The sequence below is a fragment of the Phyllobates terribilis genome, unplaced genomic scaffold (genome assembly GCF_046119375.1).
Source record: "Phyllobates terribilis strain yellow unplaced genomic scaffold, ASM4611937v1 Scaffold_2__4_contigs__length_985480577, whole genome shotgun sequence".
NCBI classification, from domain to species: Eukaryota; Metazoa; Chordata; class Amphibia; order Anura; family Dendrobatidae; genus Phyllobates; species Phyllobates terribilis.
The window spans coordinates 44,848,386-44,876,017 of record NW_027362762.1 but is presented as its reverse complement, the minus strand read 5'-3'; the positions used below and the strand labels follow the sequence as shown (position 1 = coordinate 44,876,017).

Sequence of the window (27,632 nt, the reverse complement as noted above, 5' to 3'; positions counted from 1 at the left end):
CATTACTGATCCTGAGTTACATCCTGTATTATACTCCAGAGCTGCACTCACTATTCTGCTGGTGCAGTCACTGTGTACATACATTACATTACTGATCCTGAGTTACATCCTGTATTATACTCCAGAGCTGCACTCACTGTTCTGCTGGTGCAGTCACTGTGTACATACATTACATTACTGATCCTGAGTTACCTCCTGTATTATACTCCAGAGCTGCACTCACTATTCTGCTGGTGCAGTCACTGTGTACATACATTACATTACTGATTGTAGCGTCGGCGTCCCTGCCCCCTGCTAGGCAGGGACGCCGTTCCCCTCACCTCTCCGCTCCGTGCCCGGCGGCTTCCTCCCACTCTGCTGGCAGTGCGCGCTGCTTCCCGGCCTCTGTGCTTAGGGCGCGCGCTCCCCCTCTCTTAAAGGGGCCGCGCGCGCCGTCCTAATGGCCGGAGGACCTCACCATATATAAGGCACCTCCTCCAAAATGGAGGTGCCCGAGCAATGTTGTTGCAAAGCCTTCACTCTGCTTCAGCCCTCAGGTCCCGTTACCAGTTACCTGCCAGTTTCCTGCTAGATACCTGCCTGATATCCGCTTACCTGCTTGCAAGCCTGCGGTCCGACGGTCTGCCTTCCGACACCTGTCAGTCTGTCTATGGACCAGCCTGCCCGCTCACCTGGGAGCGCTCACCTGCTACCTGCCTGCTAGCCTACCTGGAGGCTCTGCCGTCACTTGCCGTGACCACCTGCCTGTCCAGAGACTCTCGCCCGCTCACCTGGGAGCGCTCACCAGCCACCTGTCTGCTGCCCTTCTACCCAGAGACTGTCCCTGTTACTTGCCGTGAGTACCTGCCCGTCTTCCCTGGGAGCCACCCGCTTCCTTACAAGGACTGCCCCCTTGTATAGCTGCTCAGAGGTTCCACCTCCCAGACCCGTTACACTGATCCTGTACTGATCTTGAGTTACATCCTGTATTATACTCCAGAGCTGCACTCACTATTCTGCTGGTGCAGTCACTGTGTACATACATTACATTACTGATCCTGAGTTACATCCTGTATTATACTCCAGAGTTGCACTCACTATTCTGCTGGTGCAGTCACTGTGTACATACATTACATTACTGATCCTGAGTTACATCCTGTATTATACTCCAGAGCTGCACTCACTATTCTGCTGGTGCAGTCACTGTGTACATACATTACATTACTGATCCTGAGTTACATCCTGTATTATACTCCAGAGCTGCACTCACTATTCTGCTGGTGCAGTCACTGTGTACATACATTACATTGCTGATCCTGAGTTACATCCTGTATTATACTCCAGAGCTGCACTCACTATTCTGCTGGTGCAGTCACTGTGTACATACATTACATTACTGATCCGGAGTAACATCCTGTATTATGCTCCAGAGCTGCACTCACTATTCTGCTGGTGCAGTCACTGTGTACATACATTACATTACTGATCCTGAGTTACATCCTGTATTATACTCCAGAGCTGCACTCACTATTCGGCTGGTGCAGTCACTGTGTACATACATTACATTACTGATCCTGAGTTACATCCTGTATTATACCCCAGAGCTGCACTCACTATTCGGCTGGTGCAGTCACTGTGTACATACATTACATCCTGCATTATACTCCAGAGCTGCACTCACTATTCTGCTGGTGCAGTTACTGTGTACATACATTACATTACTGATCCTGAGTTACATCATGTATTATACTCCAGAGCTGCACTCACTATTCTGCTGGTGCAGTCACTGTGTACATACATTACATTACTGATCCTGAGTTACCTCCTGTATTATACTCCAGAGCTGCACTCACTATTCTGCTGGTGCAGTCACTGTGTACATACATTACATTACTGATCCTGAGTTACATCCTGTATTATACCCCAGAGCTGCACTCACTATTCGGCTGGTGCAGTCACTGTGTACATACATTACATCCTGCATTATACTCCAGAGCTGCACTCACTATTCTGCTGGTGCAGTCACTGTGTACATACATTACATTACTGATCCTAAGTTACATCCTTTATTATACTCCAGAGCTGCACTCACTATTCTGCTGGTGCAGTCACTGTGTACATACATTACATTACTGATCCTGAGTTACATCCTGTATTATGCTCCAGAGCTGCACTCACTATTCTGCTGGTGCAGTCACTGTGTACATACATTACATTACTGATCCTGTACTGATTCTGAGTTACATCCTGTTTTATACTCCAGAGCTGCACTCACTATTCTGCTGGTGCAATCACTGTGTACATACATTACATTACTGATCCTGAGTTACATCCTGTATTATACTCCAGAGCTGCACTCACTATTCTGCTGGTGCAGTCACTGTGTACATACATTGCATTACTGATCCTGAGTTACATCCTCTATTATACCCCAGAGCTACACTCACTATTCTGCTGGTGTAGTCACTGTGTACATCCATTACATTACTGATCCTGAGTTACCTCCTGTATTATACTCCAGAGCTGCACTCACTATTCTGCTGGTGCAGTCACTGTGTACATACATTACTGATCCTGAGTTACATCCTGTATTATACTCCGGAGCTGCACTCACTATTCTGCTGGTGCAGTCACTGTGTACATACATTACTGATCCTGAGTTACATCCTGTATTATACTCCAGAGCTGCACTCACTATTCTGCTTGTGCAGTCACTGTGTACATACATTACATTACTGATCCTGAGTTACCTCCTGTATTATACCCCAGAGCTGCACTCACTATTCTGCTGGTGCAGTCACTGTGTACATACATTACATTACTGATCCTGAGTTACCTCCTGTATTATACCCCAGAGCTGCACTCACTATTCTGCTGGTGCAGTCACTGTGTACATACATTACATTACTGATCCTGAGTTACATCCTGTATTATACCCCAGAGCTGCACTCACTATTCTGCTGGTGCAGTCACTGTGTACATCCATTACATTACTGATCCTGAGTTACCTCCTGTATTATACTCCAGAGCTGCACTCACTATTCTGCTGGTGCAGTCACTGTGTACATACATTACTGATCCTGAGTTAAATCCTGTATTATATGCCAGAGCTGCACTCACTATTCTGCTGGTGCAGTCACTGTGTACATACATTACATTACTGATCCTGAGTTACATCCTGTATTATACTCCAGAGCTGCACTCACTATTCTGCTGGTGCAGTCACTGTGTACATACATTACATTACTGATCCTGAGTTACCTCCTGTATTATACCCCAGAGCTGCACTCACTATTCTGCTGGTGCAGTCACTGTGTACATACATTACATTACTGATCCTGAGTTACATACTGTATTATACTCCAGAGCTGCACTCACTATTCTGCTGGTGCAGTCACTGTGTACATACATTACATTACTGATCCTGAGTTACATCCTGTATTATACTCCAGAGCTGCTCTCACTATTCTGCTGGTGCAGTCACTGTGTACATACATTACATTACTGATCCTGAGTTACATCCTGTATTATACTCCAGAGCTGCACTCACTATTCTGCTGGTGCAGTCACTGTGTACATACATTACATTACTGATCCTGAGTTACCTCCTGTATTATACCCCAGACCTGCACTCACTATTCTGCTGGTGCAGTCACTGTGTACATACATTACATTACTGATCCTGAGTTACATACTGTATTATACTCCAGAGCTGCACTCACTATTCTGCTGGTGCAGTCACTGTGTACATACATTACATTACTGATCCTGAGTTACATCCTGTATTATACTCCAGAGCTGCATTCACTATTCTGCTGGTGCAGTCACTGTGTACATACATTACATTACTGATCCTGAGTTACATCCTGTATTATACTCCAGAGCTGCACTCACTATTCTGCTGGTGCAGTCACTGTGTACAATTACTATGATGTGGGTGTCCCCCTTGATCGGCCCTTCACCTGATCATCGCCTCCTAATTCTGATCTCCCCAGGTCTCCCTGATTACTGACTTGCTGTAAATTCTGCTGGCAGACTGCGGATTTCAGCTCTGTTGTTTGTGTTTATCATTCACATGGAAACAGAATCTGTAAATCACTAGTTCCAGTCCCGTCCTATGTGACCACAATCAGGGGATTAACACTTTACTGTGAAATGCTATTAAACGTTTATGTTTGTCTACAGCACCTCTAGTGGAGGAGCACAGTACTGAAAAACCTTATTCATGTCAATAAAAAAAAGTAAGAATTCTCCATATTATATCACCCTCATACGGGGCAGAGTTTTAGGGGTACACAGCAAGAAACCAGGTCCCAATGGCTCCTCTATCCGGGCTAGGTTCAGGCTACGAAAGTAAACAAGAAAGTTTCCATTCACTGACAGTAAGGAGAGGTCTTGAAAATAAAGCCTGTGGCCGAAACCGAAACATCCGAATTGTGTCATCTGAGATGCTGGTTAGTATTATAACACAATCAGACTTAGGGCTCATACCCATATGTGTGAACAAAAACGTTTCGATATCGGGACCAAAAAAACGGACGAGTGCCACGCGATTTACATCCGATTGTCATATGTGTGCGATCCGATTACAATGCGATTGTCCTGTGTGTACGATCCGATTACAATGTGATTGTCGTGTGTGTACGATCCGATTACAATGCGATTGTCCTGTGTGTACGATCCGATTACAATGCGATTGTCGTGTGTGTACGATCCGATTACAATGCGATTGTCGTGTGTGTACGATCCGATTACAATGCGATTGTCGTGTGTGTGCGATCCGATTACAATGCGATTGTCGTGTGTGTGCGATCCGATTACAATGCGATTGTCCTGTGTGTGCGATCCGATTACAATGCGATTGTCCTGTGTGTACGATCCGATTACAATGCGATTGTCGTGTGTGTGCGATCCGATTACAATGCGATTGTCCTGTGTGTGCGATCCGATTACAATGCGATTGTCGTGTGTGTACGATCCGATTACAATGTGATTGTCGTGTGTGTGCGATCCGATTACAATGCGATTGTCCTGTGTGTACGATCCGATTACAATGCGATTGTCCTGTGTGTGCGATCCGATTACAATGCGATTGTCCTGTGTGTGCGATCCGATTACAATGCGATTGTCGTGTGTGTGCGATCAGATTACAATGCGATTGTCCTGTGTGTACGATCCGATTACAATGCGATTGTCGTGTGTGTGCGATCCGATTACAATGCGATTGTCCTGTGTGTACGATCCGATTACAATGCGATTGTCGTGTGTGTACGATCCGATTACAATGCGATTGTCGTGTGTGTACGATCCGATTACAATGTGATTGTCGTGTGTGTACGATCCGATTACAATGCGATTGTCCTGTGTGTGCGATCCGATTACAATGCGATTGTCCTGTGTGTGCGATCCGATTACAATGCGATTGTCGTGTGTGTGCGATCCGATTACAATGCGATTGTCCTGTGTGTACGATCCGATTACAATGCGATTGTCGTGTGTGTGCGATCCGATTACAATGCGATTGTCCTGTGTGTACGATCCGATTACAATGCGATTGTCCTGTGTGTACGATCCGATTACAATGCGATTGTCCTGTGTGTACGATCCGATTACAATGCGATTGTCGTGTGTGTGCGATCCGATTACAATGCGATTGTCCTGTGTGTACGATCCGATTACAATGCGATTGTCGTGTGTGTACGATCCGATTACAATGCGATTGTCGTGTGTGTGCGATCCGATTACAATGCGATTGTCGTGTGTGTGCGATCCGATTACAATGCGATTGTCCTGTGTGTGCGATCCGATTACAATGCGATTGTCCTGTGTGTACGATCCGATTACAATGCGATTGTCCTGTGTGTACGATCCGATTACAATGCGATTGTCGTGTGTGTACGATCCGATTACAATGCGATTGTCGTGTGTGTACGATCCGATTACAATGCGATTGTCGTGTGTGTACGATCCGATTACAATGCGATTGTCGTGTGTGTGCGATCCGATTACAATGCGATTGTCCTGTGTGTACGATCCGATTACAATGCGATTGTCGTGTGTGTGCGATCCGATTACAATGCGATTGTCGTGTGTGTGCGATCCGATTACAATGCGATTGTCGTGTGTGTTCTTCAATACATATAAATATGTATCTATATCTATTATCTATATATACAGATACATACGCAAATTCAGAAATATTTATACATAGATATAAATATGTGAGTGATATACTGTCTATTCAGTGTTTTTCTGGTGTTGTTACTGTACATGTCATTTATTGTTAAATTAAAGAATTTTCTGGGGCGGCTGACGGCTGGTGTTTCTAGCCTGGGTGGGGGCCAATATTCATGGCTCCCTTCCTGGGCTATTAATATCAGCCCCCAGCTGTCTGCCTAGCTTTTGCTAGCTATTAAAATAGGGGGGACCCCACGTCAATCTTTTTTGGGGTCCCGCATTTTAATAGCTAGTAAAGGCTAGGTATTCATCTGGGGGCTGATATTAGTAGCCTGGGAAGCTCCGGGGGTATTAACTCCTTCCCAGACTATAAAAATCAGTCCCGGCTGTCCACTTTCCCTCTGCTGGTAAATAAATTTACGGAGGACCCCGCGCCATTTTTCTTTTAAATAGTTTAATTTAACAATAAATGACAAGTAAAGTACAGTAAACAACAACAGTCACTGTATTAATTCTATATGTCCCTGACATCGTTCTATCTTCTATGTATGTATAGCTATTCTCTCTATTCTATAATGTCGGGTACCGCTGTGATTTTTCAGTATGCGGATGATGAACTGTCGGGTTTCAAGGAGACGGGTGCGTGAAAATCAGACGCCGTTCACATGGCAGTGCCGTGCAATTTTTTTTTTTTTTCACGCCCCCATTGACTTGCTTTGGCGAGTCTCATCCTAGATACCTGGCATACACAGCAGGCTGCCATTTGTTTCTCAGTCCGATTTCAGCTAAGAAAAAAAAGTCACAGATGAGATGTCACTCATAGATTAACATTGGGCAGAGTGCAATCCGATTTTTTATCAGACTATACTTGTCCGTTTTCCTCGCATGAGTATGCTGCATAGTATAAATCAGACCACTAGAGGGCATGCTGCATAGTATAAATCATACCACTAGAGGGCATGCTGCATAGTATAAATCAGACCACTAGAGGGCATGCTGCATAGTATAAATCAGACCACTAGAGGGCATGCTGCATAGTATAAATCAGACCACTAGAGGGCATGCTGCAATGTAAGAATCAGACCACTAGAGGGCATGCTGCAATGTAAGAATCAGACCACTAGAGGGCATGCTGCTTATTATGAATCAGACCACAAGAGAGCATTTATTATTTTTTTTTATTTATTTTACTCACTTATATAGTGCCATTAATTCCGCAGCGCTTTACACACATTATCGGCACTGACCCCATTGGGGCTCACAATCTTCATTCCCTATCAGTCTTTGGAGTGTGGGAGGAAACCGGAGAACCTGGAGGAAACCCAGGCAAACATGGGGAGAACATACAAACTCCTTGCAGATGTTGTCCTTGGTGGGATTTGAACCCAAGACCACAGCGCTGCAAGGCTGCAGAGCTAACCACTGAGCCACTGTACAGTGCTAACCACTGAGCCACGTGCTGCCCATGGTATTCTGCATAGTTAGAATTAGACCACTAGAGGGCATGCTGCTAATAAATCAGACCACTAGAGGGCGAGGTGCATAGTATAAATCAGACCACTAGAGGGTGAGGTGCATAGTATAAATCAGACCACTAGAGGGCATGCTGCTAATAAATCAGACCACTAGACGGCATGCTGCATAGTATAAATCAGACCACTAGAGGGCGAGGTGCATAGTATAAATCAGACCACTAGAGTGCGAGGTGCAATGTAAGAATCAGACCACTAGAGGGCATGCTGCAATGTAAGAATCAGACCACTAGAGGGCGAGGTGCAATGTAAGAATCAGACCACTAGAGGGCGAGGTGCAATGTAAGAATCGGACCACTAGAGGGCATGCTGCATATTATACATGTAGTATTCTAATCATCATAGTAACATTTCAGATCACTTACCTTTATAGGGAAATAGTCTCTGAGGTATCTCCATACCACGCTCCTCTGCAGCCAGGGGCTTCTCCTGCCCCCCAGCGTGGGGGTGTCCCAGTCTATGAACCACCATACTCCATATAGGACACTGATTATCCAGAACCGAGTGAAGAGAAGAACGAAGAACAGGATGATGCAGGTCTGCGCTGCAGGACGAAGAAGCAAAGTCACGGATCAATACTGCTCTGTATAAGGGACGGCGGTCTCATCTATGTTAGGTATCGTCTCATTATTATATAACATCACAGCAGCTTATAACTGTGCAGTATAATAGTCTGACCGCTTGCGTGTAGTCTGTCTTCTCCGTGGGTGTGCATATAAAATAACATCTGTGGTTCTCTGTTTTCAGCCATTTCTAATGGGAAAAGTGATCGGCACGCGGCACACTGTCATGATTCAGCATTCTGCAGTCACAGAGATGATTGCAGATTTTACATTTCAGCCCAAACCACTCTTAACAAAAGAAAACATAGCACAAAGGTTCATAAATCTGCTGTTATGTCCAAAGGCTATAAACAAACTGATAAACCTTCTCTAGTGATTTCCAAATTTGCTATATCTCACAGTAAATGATAAAGAGCTAACTGCCTCCAACCACCACTAGAGGGAGCACATTACATACTGATTTATACAGCCAACACTAGAGGGAGCTCATTACATACTGATTTATACAGTCACCACTAGAGGGAGCTCATTACATACTGATTTATACAGTCATCACTAGAGGGAGCTAATTACATACTGATTTATACAGTCACCACTAGAGGGAGCTCATTACATACTGATTTATACAGTCACCACTAGAGGGAGCTCACTACATACTGATTTATACAGTCACTACTAGAGGGAGCTCATTACATACTGATTTATACAGTCACCACTAGAAGGAGCTCATTACATACTGATTTATACAGCCACCACAAGAGGGAGCTCACTACATACAGATTTATACAGTCACCACTAGAAGGAGCTCACTACATACTGATTTATACAGTCACTACTAGAGGGAGCTCATTACATACTGATTTATACAGTCACCACTAGAAGGAGCTCATTACATACTGATTTATACAGTCACTACTAGAGGGAGCTCACTACATACAGATTTATACAGTCACCACTAGAAGGAGCTCACTACATACTGATTTATACAGTCACTACTAGAGGGAGCTCATTACATACAGATTTATACAGTCACCACTAGAAGGAGCTCACTACATACTGATTTATACAGTCACCACTAGAAGGAGCTCACTACATACTGATTTATACAGTCACTACTAGAGGGAGCTCATTACATACTGATTTATACAGTCACCACTAGAAGGAGCTCATTACATACTGATTTATACAGCCACCGCTAGAGGGAGCTCATTACATACTGATTTATACAGTCACCACTAGAAGGAGCTCATTACATACTGATTTATACAGTCACCACTAGAGGGAGCTCACTACATACTGATTTATACAGTCACCACTAGAAGGAGCTCATTACATACTGATTTATACAGTCACCACTAGAAGGAGCTCATTACATACTGATTTATACAGTCATCACTAGAGGGAGCTCACTACATACTGATTTATACAGTCACTACTAGAGGGAGCTCATTACATACTGATTTATACTGTCACCACTAGAAGGAGCTCATTACATACTGATTTATACAGTCACCACTAGGGGGAGCTCACTACATACAGATTTATACAGCCACCACTAGAAGGAGCTCATTACATACTGATTTATACAGTCACCACTAGAAGGAGCTCACTACATACTGATTTATACAGTCACCACTAGAGGGAGCTCATTACATACTGATTTATACAGTCATCACTAGAGGGAGCTCATTACATACTGATTTTTACAGTCACCACTAGAGGGAGCTCATTACATACTGATTTATACAGTCACTACTAGAGGGAGCTCATTACATACTGATTTATACAGTCACCACTAGAAGGAGCTCATTACATACTGATTTATACAGTCACTACTAGAGGGAGCTCATTACATACTGATTTATACAGTCACCACTAGAGGGAGCTCATTACATACTGATTTATACAGCCACCACTAGAGGGAGCTCACTACATACAGATTTATACAGTCACTACTAGAGGGAGCTCATTACATACTGATTTATACAGTCACAACTAGAAGGAGCTCATTACATTCTGACTTATACAGTCACCACTAGAGGGAGCTCATTACATACTGATTTATACAGTCACCACTAGAAGGAGCTCATTACATACTGATTTATACAGTCACCACTAGAAGGAGCTCATTACATACTGATTTATACAGCCACCACTAGAGGGAGCTCACTACATACTGATTAATACAGCCACCACTAGAGGGAGCTCATTACATACTGATTTATACAGTCACCACTAAAGGGAGCTTATTACATACTGATTTATACAGTCACCACTAGAAGGAGCTCATTACATACTGATTTATACAGTCACCACTAGAAGGAGCTCATTACATACTGATTTATACAGCCACCACTAGAGGGAGCTCATTACATACTGATTTATACAGTCATCACTAGAGGGAGCTCATTACATACTGATTTATACAGTCACCACTAGAGGGAGCTCACTACATACTGATTTATACAGTCACTACTAGAGGGAGCTCATTACATACTGATTTATACAGTCACCACTAGAAGGAGCTCATTACATACTGATTTATACAGTCACCACTAGGGGGAGCTCACTACATACAGATTTATACAGCCACCACTAGAGGGAGCTCACTACATACTGATTTATACAGTCACCACTAGAGGGAGCTCATTACATACTGATTTATACAGTCACTACTAGAGGGAGCTCATTACATACTGATTTATACAGTCACCACTAGAAGGAGCTCATTACATACTGATTTTTACAGTCACCACTAGAGGGAGCTCATTACATACTGATTTATACAGTCACTACTAGAGGGAGCTCATTAAATACTGATTTATACAGTCACCACTAGAAGGAGCTCATTACATACTGATTTATAGGGTCATCACTAGAGGGAGCTCATTACATACTGATTTATACAGTCACCACTAGAAGGAGCTCATTACATACTGATTTATACAGTCACCACTAGGGGGAGCTCACTACATACAGATTTATACAGTCACTACTAGAGGGAGCTCATTACATACTGATTTATACAGTCACCACTAGAAGGAGCTCATTACATACTGATTTATACAGTCACCACTAGGGGGAGCTCACTACATACAGATTTATACAGCCACCACTAGAGGGAGCTCACTACATACTGATTTATACAGTCACCACTAGAGGGAGCTCATTACATACTGATTTATACAGTCATCACTAGAGGGAGCTCATTACATACTGATTTATACAGTCACCACTAGAGGGAGCTCACTACATACTGATTTATACAGTCACCACTAGAGGGAGCTCATTACATACTGATTTATACAGTCACTACTAGAGGGAGCTCATTACATACTGATTTATACAGTCACCACTAGAAGGAGCTCATTACATAATGATTTATACAGTCACTACTAGAGGGAGCTCATTACACACTGATTTATACAGTCACCACTAGAGGGAGCTCATTACATACTGATTTATACAGCCACCACTAGAGGGAGCTCACTACATACAGATTTATACAGTCACTACTAGAGGGAGCTCATTACATACTGATTTATACAGTCACCACTAGAGGGAGCTCATTACATACTGATTTATACAGTCACCACTAGAGGGAGCTCATTACATACTGATTTATACAGTCACCACTAGAAGGAGCTCATTACATACTGATTTTTACAGTCACCACTAGAAGGAGCTCATTACATACTGATTTATACAGTCACCACTAGAAGGAGCTCATTACATACTGATTTATACAGTCACCACTAGAGGGAGCTCACTACATACTGATTTATACAGTCACCACTAGAGGGAGCTCACTACATACTGATTTATACAGTCACTACTAGAGGGAGCTCATTACATACTGATTTATACAGTCATCACTAGAGGGAGCTCATTACATAATGATTTAGATAGTCACCATTAGAGGGAGCTCATTACATAATGATTTATACAGCCACCACTAGAGGGAGCTCATTACATAATGATTTATACAGCCACCACTAAAGGGAGCTCATTACATACTGATTTATACAGTCACCACTAGAGGGAGCTCATTACATGCTAATAAATACAGTCACCACTAGAGGGAGCTCATTACATAATGATTTATACAGCCACCACTAGAGGGAGCTCACTACATACTGATTAATACAGCCACCACTAGAGGGAGCTCATTACATACTGATTTATACAGTCACCACTAAAGGGAGCTTATTACATACTGATTTATACAGTCACCACTAGAGGGAGCTCACTACATACTGATTTATACAGTCACTACTAGAGGGAGCTCATTACATACTGATTTATACAGTCACCACTATAAGGAGCTCATTACATACTGATTTATACAGTCACCACTAGGGGGAGCTCACTACATACAGATTTATACAGCCACCACTAGAGGGAGCTCACTACATACTGATTTATACAGTCACCACTAGAGGGAGCTCATTACATACTGATTTATACAGTCACTACTAGAGGGAGCTCATTACATACTGATTTATACAGTCACCACTAGAAGGAGCTCATTACATACTGATTTTTACATTCACCACTAGAGGGAGCTCATTACATACTGATTTATACAGTCACTACTAGAGGGAGCTCATTACATACTGATTTATACAGTCACCACTAGAAGGAGCTCATTACATACTGATTTATACAGTCATCACTAGAGGGAGCTCATTACATACTGATTTATACAGTCACCACTAGAAGGAGCTCATTACATACTGATTTATACAGTCACCACTAGGGGGAGCTCACTACATACAGATTTATACAGTCACTACTAGAGGGAGCTCATTACATACTGATTTATACAGTCACCACTAGAAGGAGCTCATTACATACTGATTTATACAGTCACCACTAGGGGAGCTCACTACATACAGATTTATACAGCCACCACTAGAGGGAGCTCACTACATACTGATTTATACAGTCACCACTAGAGGGAGCTCATTACATACTGATTTATACAGTCATCACTAGAGGGAGCTCATTACATAATGATTTTTACAGTCACCACTAGAGGGAGCTCATTACATACTGATTTATACAGTCACTACTAGAGGGAGCTCATTACATACTGATTTATACAGTCACCACTAGAAGGAGCTCATTACATAATGATTTATACAGTCACTACTAGAGGGAGCTCATTACACACTGATTTATACAGTCACCACTAGAGGGAGCTCATTACATACTGATTTATACAGTCACTACTAGAGGGAGCTCATTACATACTGATTTATACAGTCACCACTAGAAGGAGCTCATTACATACTGATTTATACAGTCACCACTAGAGGGAGCTCATTACATACTGATTTATACAGTCACCACTAGAGGGAGCTCCTTACATACTGATTTATACAGTCACCACTAGAGGGAGCTCATTACATACTGATTTATACAGTCATCACTAGAGGGAGCTCATTACATACTGATTTTTACAGTCACCACTAGAGGGAGCTCATTACATACTGATTTATACAGTCACTACTAGAGGGAGCTCATTACATACTGATTTATACAGTCACCACTAGAAGGAGCTCATTACATACTGATTTATACAGTCACTACTAGAGGGAGCTCATTACATACTGATTTATACAGTCACCACTAGAGGGAGCTCATTAGATACTGATTTATACAGTCACCACTAGAGGGAGCTCATTACATACTGATTTATACAGCCACCACTAGAGGGAGCTCACTACATACAGATTTATACAGTCACTACTAGAGGGAGCTCATTACATACTGATTTATACAGTCACCACGAGAAGGAGCTCATTACATACTGATTTATACAGTCACCACTAGAGGGAGCTCATTACGTACTGATTTATACAGTCACCACTAGAAGGAGCTCATTACATACTGATTTATACAGTCACCACTAGAGGGAGCTCATTACATACTGATTTATACAGTCACCACTAGAGGGAGCTCACTACATACAGATTTATACAGCCACCACTAGAGGGAGCTCACTACATACTGATTTATACAGCCACCACTAGAGGGAGCTCATTACATACTGATTTATACAGTCACCACTAAAGGGAGCTTATTACATACTGATTTATACAGTCACCACTAGAGGGAGCTCATTACATACTGATTTATACAGCCACCACTAGAAGGAGCTCATTACATACTGATTTATACAGTCACCACTAGGGAGAGCTCACTACATACAGATTTATACAGCCACCACTAGAGGGAGCTCACTACATACAGATTTATACAGTCACTACTAGAGGGAGCTCACTACATACTGATTTATACAGTCACCACTAGAAGGAGCTCATTACATACTGATTTATACAGTCACCACTAGAGGGAGCTCACTACATACTGATTTATACAGTCACCACTAGAGGGAGCTCACTACATACTGATTTATACAGTCACTACTAGAGGGAGCTCATTACATACTGATTTATGCAGTCATCACTAGAGGGAGCTCATTACATAATGATTTAGATAGTCACCATTAGAGGGAGCTCATTACATAATGATTTATACAGCCACCACTAGAGGGAGCTCATTACATAATGATTTATACAGCCACCACTAGAGGGAGCTCATTACATACTGATTTATACAGTCACCACTAGAGGGAGCTCATTACATGCTAATAAATACAGTCACCACTAGAGGGAGCTCATTACATAATGATTTATACAGCCACCACTAGAGGGAGCTCACTACATACTGATTAATACAGCCACCACTAGAGGGAGCTCATTACATACTGATTTATACAGTCACCACTAAAGGGAGCTTATTACATACTGATTTATACAGTCACCACTAGAGGGAGCTCATTACATACTGATTTATACAGCCACCACTAGAGGGAGCTCATTACATACTGATTTAAACAGTCACTACTAGAAGGAGCTAATTACATACTGATTTATACAGTCACCACTAGGGGGAGCTCACTACATACAGATTTATACAGTCACTACTAGAGGGAGCTCACTACATACAGATTTATACAGTCACCACTAGAGGGAGCTCATTACATACTGATTTATACAGTCACTACTAGAGGGAGCTCAATACATACAGATTTATACAGTCACCACTAGAAGGAGCTCATTACATACTGATTTAAACAGTCACCACTAGAAGGAGCTAATTACATACTGATTTATACAGTCACCACTAGGGGGAGCTCACTACATACAGATTTATACAGTCACTACTAGAGGGAGCTCACTACATACAGATTTATACAGTCACCACTAGAGGGAGCTCATTACATACTGATTTATACAGTCACTACTAGAGGGAGCTCAATACATACAGATTTATACAGTCACCACTAGAAGGAGCTCATTACATACTGATTTATACAGTCACCACTAGAAGGAGCTCATTACATACTGATTTATACAGCCACCACTAGAGGGAGCTCATTACATACTGATTTATACAGTCATCACTAGAGGGAGCTCATTACATACTGATTTATACAGTCACCACTAGAGGGAGCTCACTACATACTGATTTATACAGTCACTACTAGAGGGAGCTCATTACATACTGATTTATACAGTCACCACTAGAAGGAGCTCATTACATACTGATTTATACAGTCACCACTAGAAGGAGCTCATTACATACTGATTTATACAGTCATCACTAGAGGGAGCTCACTACATACTGATTTATACAGTCACCACTAGAGGGAGCTCATTACATACTGATTTATACAGTCACCACTAGAAGGAGCTCATTACATACTGATTTATACAGTCACCACTAGGGGGAGCTCACTACATACAGATTTATACAGCCACCACTAGAGGGAGCTCACTACATACTGATTTATACAGTCACCACTAGAGGGAGCTCACCACTAGAAGGAGCTCATTACATACTGATTTATACAGTCACCACTAGAGGGAGCTCATTACATACTGATTTATACAGTCACTACTAGAGGGAGCTCATTACAAACTGATTTATACAGTCATCACTAGAGGGAGCTCACTACATACAGATTTATACAGTCACTACTAGAGGGAGCTCATTACATACTGATTTATACAGTCACCACTAGAGGGAGAACATTACATACTGATTTATACAGTCATCACTAGAGGGAGCTCATTACATACTGATTTAGATAGTCACCATTAGAGGGAGCTCATTACATAATGATTTATACAGCCACCACTAAAGGGAGCTTATTACATACTGATTTATACAGTCACCACTAGAGGGAGCTCCTTACATACTGATTTATACAGTCACCACTAAAGGGAGCTCATTACATACTGATTTATACAGTCACCACTAGAGGGAGCTCATTACATACTAATAAATACAGTCACCACTAGAGGGAGCTCATTACATACTGATTTATACAGTCACTACTCGAGGGAGCTCATTACATACTGATTTATACAGTCACCACTGGAGGGATCTCATTACATACTGATTTATACAGTCACCACTAGAGGGAGCTCATTACATACTAATAAATACAGTCACCACTAGAGGGAGCTCATTACATACTAATAAATACAGTCATCACTACAGGGAGCTCATTACATAATGATTTATACAGCCACCACTAGAGGGAGCTCATTACATACTGATTTATACAGTCACCACTAGAGGGAGCTCATTACATACTAATAAATACAGTCACCACTAGAGGGAGCTCATTACATACTGATTTATACAGCCACCACTAGAGGGAGCTCACTACATACTGATTAATACAGCCACCACTAGAGGGAGCTAATTACATACTGATTTATACAGTCACCACTAAAGGGAGCTTATTACATACTGATTTATACAGTCACCACTAGAGGGAGCTCATTACATACTGATTTATACAGTCACCACTAAAGGGAGCTCATTACATACTGATTTATACAGCCACCACTAGAGGGAGCTCATTACATACTGATTTATACAGTCACCACTAGAAGGAGCTAATTACATACTGATTTATACAGTCACCACTAGAGGGAGCTCACTACATACAGATTTATACAGTCACTACTAGAGGGAGCTCACTACATACAGATTTATACAGTCACCACTAGAGAGAGCTCATTACATACTGATTTATACAGTCACTACTAGAGGGAGCTCACTACATACAGATTTATACAGTCACCACTAGAAGGAGCTCATTACATACTGATTTATACAGTCACCACTAGAGGGAGCTCATTACATACTGATTTATACAGTCACCACTAGAGGGAGCTCATTACATACTGATTTATACAGTCACCACAAGAGGTAGCTCATTACATTCTGATCTATACAGTCACTACTAGAGGGAGCTCATTACATACTGATTTATACAATCACCACTAAAGGGAGCTTATTACATACTGATTTATACAGTCACCACTAGAGGGAGCTTATTACATACTGATTTATACAGTCACCACTAGGGGGAGCTCACTGCATACAGATTTATACAGTCACCACTAGAGGGAGCTCACTACATACAAATTTATACAGTCACTACTAGAGGGAGCTCACTACATACAGATTTATACAGTCACCACTAGAGGGAGCTCATTACATACTGATTTATACAGTCACTACTAGAGGGAGCTCACTACATACAGATTTATACAGTCACCAATAGAAGGAGCTCATTACATACTGATTTATACAGCCACCACTAGAGGGAGCTCATTACATACAGATTTATACAGTCACCACTAGAGGGAGCTCATTACATACTGATTTATACAGTCACCACAAGAGGGAGCTCATTACATTCTGATCTATACAGTCACCACTAGAAGGAGCTCATTACATACTGATTTATACAATCACCACTAAAGGGAGCTTATTACATACTGATTTATATAGTCACCACTAGAAGGAGCTCATTACATACTGATTTATACAGTCACCACTAGGGGGAGCTCACTACATACAGATTTATACAGTCACTACTAGAGGGAGCTCACTACATACTGATTTATACAGTCACCGCTAGAGGGTGCTCATTACATACTGATTTATACAGTCACTGCTAGAGGGAGCGCATTACATACTGATTTATACAGTCACCACTAGAGGGAGCTCATTACATACTGATTTATACAGTCACCACTAGAGGGAGCTCATTACATACTGATTTATACAGTCACCGCTAGAGGGAGCTCATTACATACTGATTTATACAGTCACTGCTAGAGGGAGCGCATTACATACTGATTTATACAGTCACCACTAGAGGGAGCTCATTACATACTGATTTATACAGTCACCGCTAGAGGGAGCACATTACATACAGATTTATACAGTCACCACTAGAGGGAGCTCATTACATACTGATTTATACAGTCATTACTAGAGGGAGCTCATTACATACTGATTTATACAGTCACTACTAGAGGGAGCTCACTACATACAGATTTATACAGTCACTACTAGAGGGAGCTCACTACATACAGATTTATACAGTCACTACTAGAGGGAGCTCACTACATACTGATTTATACAGTCACTACTAGAGGGAGCTCACTACATACTGATTTATACAGTCACCACTAGAGGGAGCTAATTACATACTGATTTAGATAGTCACCATTAGAGGGAGCTCATTACATACTGATTTATACAGCCACCACTAGAGGGAGCTCATTACATAATGATTTATACAGCCACCACTAGAGGGAGCTCATTACATAATGATTTATACAGCCACCACTAGAGGGAGCTCATTACATACTGATTTATACAGTCACCACTAGAGGGAGCTCATTACATACTAATAAATACAGTCACCACTAGAGGGAGCTCATTACATACTGATTTATACAGTCACCACTAAAGGGAGCTTATTACATACTGATTTATACAGTCACCACTAGAGGGAGCTCATTACATACTGATTTATACAGTCACCACTAGAGGGAGCTCACTGCATACTGATTTATACAGTCACCACTAGAGGGAGCTCATTACATACTAATAAATACAGTCATCACTAGAGGGAGCTCATTCCATACTGATTTTTACAGTCACCACTAGAGGGAGCTCATTACATACTGATTTATACAGTCACTACTAGAGGGAGCTCATTACATACTGATTTATACAGTCATTACTAGAAGGAGCTCATTACATACTGATTTATACAGTCATCACTAGAGGGAGCTCATTACATACTGATTTATACAGTCTCCACTAGGGGGAGCTCACTACATACAGATTTATACAGCCACCACTAGAGGGAGCTCACTACATACTGATTTATACAGCCACCACTAGAGGGAGCTCATTACATACTGATTTATACAGTCACCACTAGGGGGAGCTCACTACATACAGATTTATACAGCCACCACTAGAGGGAGCTCACTACATACTGATTTATACAGTCACCACTAGAAGGAGCTCATTACATACAGATTTATACAGCCACCACTAGAGGGAGCTCACTACATACTGATTTATACAGCCACCACTAGAGGGAGCTCATTACATACTGATTTATACAGTCACCACTAAAGGGAGCTTATTACATACTGATTTATACAGTCACCACTAGAGGGAGCTCATTACATACTGATTTATACAGCCACCACTAGAAGGAGCTCATTACATACTGATTTATACAGTCACCACTAGGGAGAGCTCACTACATACAGATTTATACAGCCACCACTAGAGGGAGCTCACTACATACAGATTTATACAGTCACTACTAGAGGGAGCTCACTACATACTGATTTATACAGTCACCACTAGAGGGAGCTCATTACATACTGATTTATACAGTCAATGCTAGAGGGAGCGCATTACATACTGATTTATACAGTCACTACTAGAGGGAGCTCATTGCAAACTGATTTATACAGTCACCACTAGGGGGAGCTCATTACATACTGATTTATACAGTCATCACTAGAGTGAGCTCACTACATACAGATTTATACAGTCACTACTAGAGGGAGCTCATTACATACTGATTTATACAGTCACCACTAGAGGGAGCTCATTACATACTGATTTATACAGTCATCACTAGAGGGAGCTCATTACATAATGATTTATACAGTCACCACTAGAGGGAGCTCATTACATACTGATTTATACAGTCACTACTAGAGGGAGCTCATTACAAACTGATTTATACAGTCATCACTAGAGGGAGCTCACTACATACAGATTTATACAGTCACTACTAGAGGGAGCTCATTACATACTGATTTATACAGTCACCACTAGAGGGAGCTCATTACATACTGATTTATACAGTCATCACTAGAGGGAGCTCATTACATACTGATTTAGATAGTCACCATTAGAGGGAGCTCATTACATAGTGATTTATACAGCCACCACTAAAGGGAGCTTATTACATACTGATTTATACAGTCACCACTAGAGGGAGCTCATTACATACTGATTTATACAGTCACCACTAAAGGGAGCTTGTTACATACTGATTTATACAGTCACCACTAGAGGGAGCTCATTACATACTGATTTATACAGTCACGACTCGAGGCAGCTCATTACATACTGATTTATGCAGTCACCACTGGAGGGAGCTCATTACATACTGATTTATACAGTCATCATTACAGGGAGCTCATTACATAATGATTTATACAGTCACCACTAGAGGGAGCTCATTACATACTAATAAATACAGTCACCACTAGAGGGAGCTCATTACATACTGATTTATACAGCCACCACTAGAGGGAGCTCACTACATACTGATTAATACAGCCACCACTAGAGGGAGCTAATTACATACTGATTTATACAGTCTCCACTAAAGGGAGCTTATTACATACTGATTTATACAGTCACCACTAGAGGGAGCTCATTACATACTGATTTATACAGTCACCACTAAAGGGATCTCATTACATACTGATTTATACAGCCACCACTAGAGGGAGCTCATTACATACTGATTTATACAGTCACCACTAGAAGGAGCTAATTACATACTGATTTATACAGTCACCACTAGAGGGAGCTCACTACATACAGATTTATACAGTCACTACTAGAGGGAGCTCACTACATACAGATTTATACAGTCACCACTAGAGGGAGCTCATTACATACTGATTTATACAGTCACTACTAGAGGGAGCTCACTACATACAGATTTATACAGTCACCACTAGAAGGAGCTCATTACATACTGATTTATACAGTCACCACTAGAGGGAGCTCATTACATACTGATTTATACAGTCACCACTAGAGGGAGCTCATTACATACTGATTTATACAGTCACCACTAGAGGGAGCTCATTACATACTGATTTATACAATCACCACTAAAGGGAGCTTATTACATACTGATTTATACAGTCACCACTAGAGGGAGCTTATTACATACTGATTTATACAGTCACTACTAGAGGGAGCTCATTACATACAGATTTATACAGCCACCACTAGGGGGAGCTCACTGCATACAGATTTATACAGTCACCACTAAAGGGAGCTTATTACATACTGATTTATACAGTCACCACTAGAGGGAGCTCATTACATACTGATTTATACAGTCACCACTAGAGGGAGCTCACTACATACAAATTTATACAGTCACTACTAGAGGGAGCTCACTACATACAGATTTATACAGTCACCACTAGAGGGAGCTCATTACATACTGATTTATACAGTCACTGCTAGAGGGAGCGCATTACATACTGATTTATACAGTCACCACTAGAGGGAGCTCATTACATACTGATTTATACAGTCACTGCTAGAGGGAGCACATTACATACAGATTTATACAGTCACCACTAGAGGGAGCTCATTACATACTGATTTATACAGTCATTACTAGAGGGAGCTCATTACATACTGATTTATACAGTCACTACTAGAGGGAGCTCACTACATACAGATTTATACAGTCACTACTAGAGGGAGCTCACTACATACTGATTTATACAGTCACTACTAGAGGGAGCTCACTACATACTGATTTATACAGTCACCACTAGAGGGAGCTAATTACATACTGATTTAGATAGTCACCATTAGAGGGAGCTCATTACATACTGATTTATACAGCCACCACTAGAGGGAGCTCATTACATAATGATTTATACAGCCACCACTAGAGGGAGCTCATTACATAATGATTTATACAGCCACCACTAGAGGGAGCTCATTACATACTGATTTATACAGTCACCACTAGAGGGAGCTCATTACATACTAATAAATACAGTCACCACTAGAGGGAGCTCATTACATACTGATTTATACAGTCACCACTAAAGGGAGCTTATTACATACTGATTTATACAGTCACCACTAGAGGGAGCTCATTACATACTGATTTATACAGTCACCACTAGAGGGAGCTCATTACATACTAATAAATACAGTCACCACTAGAGGGAGCTCATTACATACTGATTTATACAGTCACCACTAAAGGGAGCTTATTACATACTGATTTATACAGTCACCACTAGAGGGAGCTCATTACATACTGATTTATACAGTCACCACTAAAGAGAGCTTATTATATACTGATTTATACAGTCACCACTAGAGGGAGCTCATTACATACTGATTTATACAGCCACCACTAGAGGGAGCTCATTACATACTGATTTATACAGTCACCACTAGAAGGAGCTAATTACATACTGATTTATACAGTCACCACTAGGGGGAGCTCACTACATACAGATTTATACAGTCACTACTAGAGGGAGCTCACTACATACAGATTTATACAGTCACCACTAGAGTGCGCTCATTACATACTGATTTATACAGTCACTACTAGAGGGAGCTCATTACATACTGATTTATACAGTCACCACTAGAAGGAGCTCATTACATACTGATTTATACAGTCACCACTAGAGGGAGCTCATTACATACTGATTTATACAGTCACCACTAGAGGGAGCTCATTACATACTGATTTATACAGTCACCACTAGAAGGAGCTCATTACATACTGATTTATACAGTCACCACTAGAAGGAGCTCATTACGTACTGATTTATACAGTCACCACTAGAGGGAGCTCACTACATACTGATTTATACAGTCACCACTAGAGGGAGCTCATTACATACTGATTTATACAGTCACCACTAGAGGGAGCTCATTACATACTGATTTATACAGTCACCACTAGAAGGAGCTCATTACATACTGATTTATACAGTCACCACTAGGGGGAGCTCACTACATACAGATTTATACAGCCACCACTAGAGGGAGCTCACTACATACTGATTTATACAGTCACCACTAGAGGGAGCTCATTACATACTGATTTATACAGTCATCACTAGAGGGAGCTCATTCCATACTGATTTTTACAGTCACCACTAGAGGGAGCTCATTACATACTGATTTATACAGTCACTACTAGAGGGAGCTCATTACATACTGATTTATACAGTCACCACTAGAAGGAGCTCATTACATACTGATTTATACAGTCATCACTAGAGGGAGCTCATTACATACTGATTTATACAGTCACCACTAGGGGGAGCTCACTACATACAGATTTATACAGCCACTACTAGAGGGAGCTCACTACATACTGATTTATACAGCCACCACTAGAGGGAGCTCATTACATATTGATTTATACAGTCACCACTAGGGGGAGCTCACTACATACAGATTTATACAGCCAACACTAGAGGGAGCTCACTACATACTGATTTATACAGTCACCACTAGAAGGAGCTCATTACATACAGATTTATACAGCCACCACTAGAGGGAGCTCACTACATACTGATTTATACAGCCACCATTAGAGGGAGCTCATTACATACTGATTTATACAGTCACCACTAAAGGGAGCTTATTACATACTGATGTATACAGTCACCACTAGAGGGAGCTCATTACATACTGATTTATACAGCCACCACTAGAAGGAGCTCATTACATACTGATTTATACAGTCACCACTAGGGAGAGCTCACTACATACAGATTTATACAGCCACCACTAGAGGGAGCTCACTACATACAGATTTATACAGTCACTACTAGAGGGAGCTCACTACATACTGATTTATACAGTCACCACTAGAGGGAGCTCATTACATACTGATTTATACAGTCACCACTAGAGGGAGCTCATTACATACTGATTTATACAGTCACCACTAGAAGGAGCTCATTACATACTGATTTATACAGTCACCACTAGGGGGAGCTCACTACATACAGATTTATACAGCCACCACTAGAGGGAGCTCACTACATACTGATTTATACAGTCACCACTAGAGGGAGCTCATTACATACTGATTTATACAGTCATCACTAGAGGGAGCTCATTCCATACTGATTTTTACAGTCACCACTAGAGGGAGCTCATTACATACTGATTTACACAGTCACTACTAGAGGGAGCTCATTACATACTGATTTATACAGTCACCACTAGAAGGAGCTCATTACATACTGATTTATACAGTCATCACTAGAGGGAGCTCATTACATACTGATTTATACAGTCACCACTAGGGGGAGCTCACTACATACAGATTTATACAGCCACCACTAGAGGGAGCTCACTACATACTGATTTATACAGCCACCACTAGAGGGAGCTCATTACATACTGATTTATACAGTCACCACTAGGGGGAGCTCACTACATACAGATTTATACAGCCACCACTAGAGGGAGCTCACTACATACTGATTTATACAGTCACCACTAGAAGGAGCTCATTACATACAGATTTATACAGCCACCACTAGAGGGAGCTCACTACATACTGATTTATACAGCCACCACTAGAGGGAGCTCATTACGTACTGATTTATACAGTCACCACTAAAGGGAGCTTATTACATACTGATTTATACAGTCACCACTAGAGGGAGCTCATTACATACCGATTTATACAGCCACCACTAGAAGGAGCTCATTACATACTGATTTATACAGTCACCACTAGGGAGAGCTCACTACATACAGATTTATACAGCCACCACTAGAGGGAGCTCACTACATACAGATTTATACAGTCACTACTAGAGGGAGCTCACTACATACTGATTTATACAGTCACCACTAGAGGGAGCTCATTACATACTGATTTATACAGTCACTGCTAGAGGGAGCGCATTACATACTGATTTATACAGTCACTACTAGAGGGAGCTCATTACAAACTGATTTATACAGTCACCACTAGGGGGAGCTCATTACATACTGATTTATACAGTCATCACTAGAGTGAGCTCACTACATACAGATTTATACAGTCCCTACTAGAGGGAGCTCATTACATACTGATTTATACAGTCACCACTAGAGGGAGCTCATTACATACTGATTTATACAGTCATCACTAGAGGGAGCTCATTACATAATGATTTATACAGTCACTACTAGAGGGAGCTCATTACAAACTGATTTATACAGTCATCACTAGAGGGAGCTCACTACATACAGATTTATACAGTCACTACTAGAGGGAGCTCATTACATACTGATTTATACAGTCACCACTAGAGGGAGCTCATTACATACTGATTTATACAGTCATCACTAGAGGGAGCTCATTACATCCTGATTTAGATAGTCACCATTAGAGGGAGCTCATTACATAGTGATTTATACAGCCACCACTAAAGGGAGCTTATTACATACTGATTTATACAGTCACCACTAGAGGGAGCTCATTACATACTGATTTATACAGTCACCACTAAAGGGAGCTTATTACATACTGATTTATACAGTCACCACTAGAGGGAGCTCATTACATACTGATTTATACAGTCACTACTCGAGGCAGCTCATTACATACTGATTTATGCAGTCACCACTGGAGGGAGCTCATTACATACTGATTTATACAGTCATCATTACAGGGAGCTCATTACATAATGATTTATACAGTCACCACTAGAGGGAGCTCATTACATACTAATAAATACAGTCACCACTAGAGGGAGCTCATTACATACTGATTTATACAGCCACCACTAGAGGGAGCTCACTACATACTGATTAATACAGCCACCACTAGAGGGAGCTAATTACATACTGATTTATACAGTCTCCACTAAAGGGAGCTTATTACATACTGATTTATACAGTCACCACTAGAGGGAGCTCATTACATACTGATTTATACAGTCACCACTAAAGGGAGCTCATTACATACTGATTTATACAGCCACCACTAGAGGGAGCTCATTACATACTGATTTATACAGTCACCACTAGAAGGAGCTAATTACATACTGATTTATACAGTCACCACTAGAGGGAGCTCACTACATACAGATTTATACAGTCACTACTAGAGGGAGCTCACTACATACAGATTTATACAGTCACCACTAGAGGGAGCTCATTACATACTGATTTATACAGTCACTACTAGAGGGAGCTCACTACATACAGATTTATACAGTCACCACTAGAAGGAGCTCATTACATACTGATTTATACAGTCACCACTAGAGGGAGCTCATTACATACTGATTTATACAGTCACCACTAGAGGGAGCTCATTACATACTGATTTATACAGTCACTACTAGAGGGAGCTCATTACATACTGATTTATACAGTCACCACTAGAAGGAGCTCATTACATACTGATTTATACAGTCACCACTAGAGGGAGCTCATTACATACTGATTTATACAGTCACCACTAGAGGGAGCTCATTACATACTGATTTATACAGTCACCACTAGAAGGAGCTCATTACATACTGATTTATACAGTCACCACTAGAAGGAGCTCATTACGTACTGATTTATACAGTCACCACTAGAGGGAGCTCACTACATACTGATTTATACAGTCACCACTAGAGGGAGCTCATTACATACTGATTTATACAGTCACCACTAGAGGGAGCTCATTACATACTGATTTATACAGTCACCACTAGAAGGAGCTCATTACATACTGATTTATACAGTCACCACTAGGGGGAGCTCACTACATACAGATTTATACAGCCACCACTAGAGGGAGCTCACTACATACTGATTTATACAGTCACCACTAGAGGGAGCTCATTACATACTGATTTATACAGTCATCACTAGAGGGAGCTCATTCCATACTGATTTTTACAGTCACCACTAGAGGGAGCTCATTACATACTGATTTATACAGTCACTACTAGAGGGAGCTCATTACATACTGATTTATACAGTCACCACTAGAAGGAGCTCATTACATACTGATTTATACAGTCATCACTAGAGGGAGCTCATTACATACTGATTTATACAGTCACCACTAGGGGGAGCTCACTACATACAGATTTATACAGCCACCACTAGAGGAAGCTCACTACATACTGATTTATACAGCCACCACTAGAGGGAG

The 27,632-nt window shown here is 41.4% G+C and overlaps 1 protein-coding gene across 1 annotated transcript in view; it reads right to left on the bottom strand.

Annotated features, from left to right (window-relative positions):
- The window catches only part of MOGAT2 (monoacylglycerol O-acyltransferase 2), a 101,376-nt gene that overhangs the window by 26,375 nt on the left and 47,369 nt on the right, over positions 1 to 27,632 (bottom strand). The window contains exon 2 of the mRNA XM_073661437.1: positions 8,054 to 8,232. Within this exon, the coding sequence (XP_073517538.1) occupies positions 8,054 to 8,232 (179 nt within the window). The remainder of the gene's footprint in view (positions 1 to 8,053; positions 8,233 to 27,632) is intronic.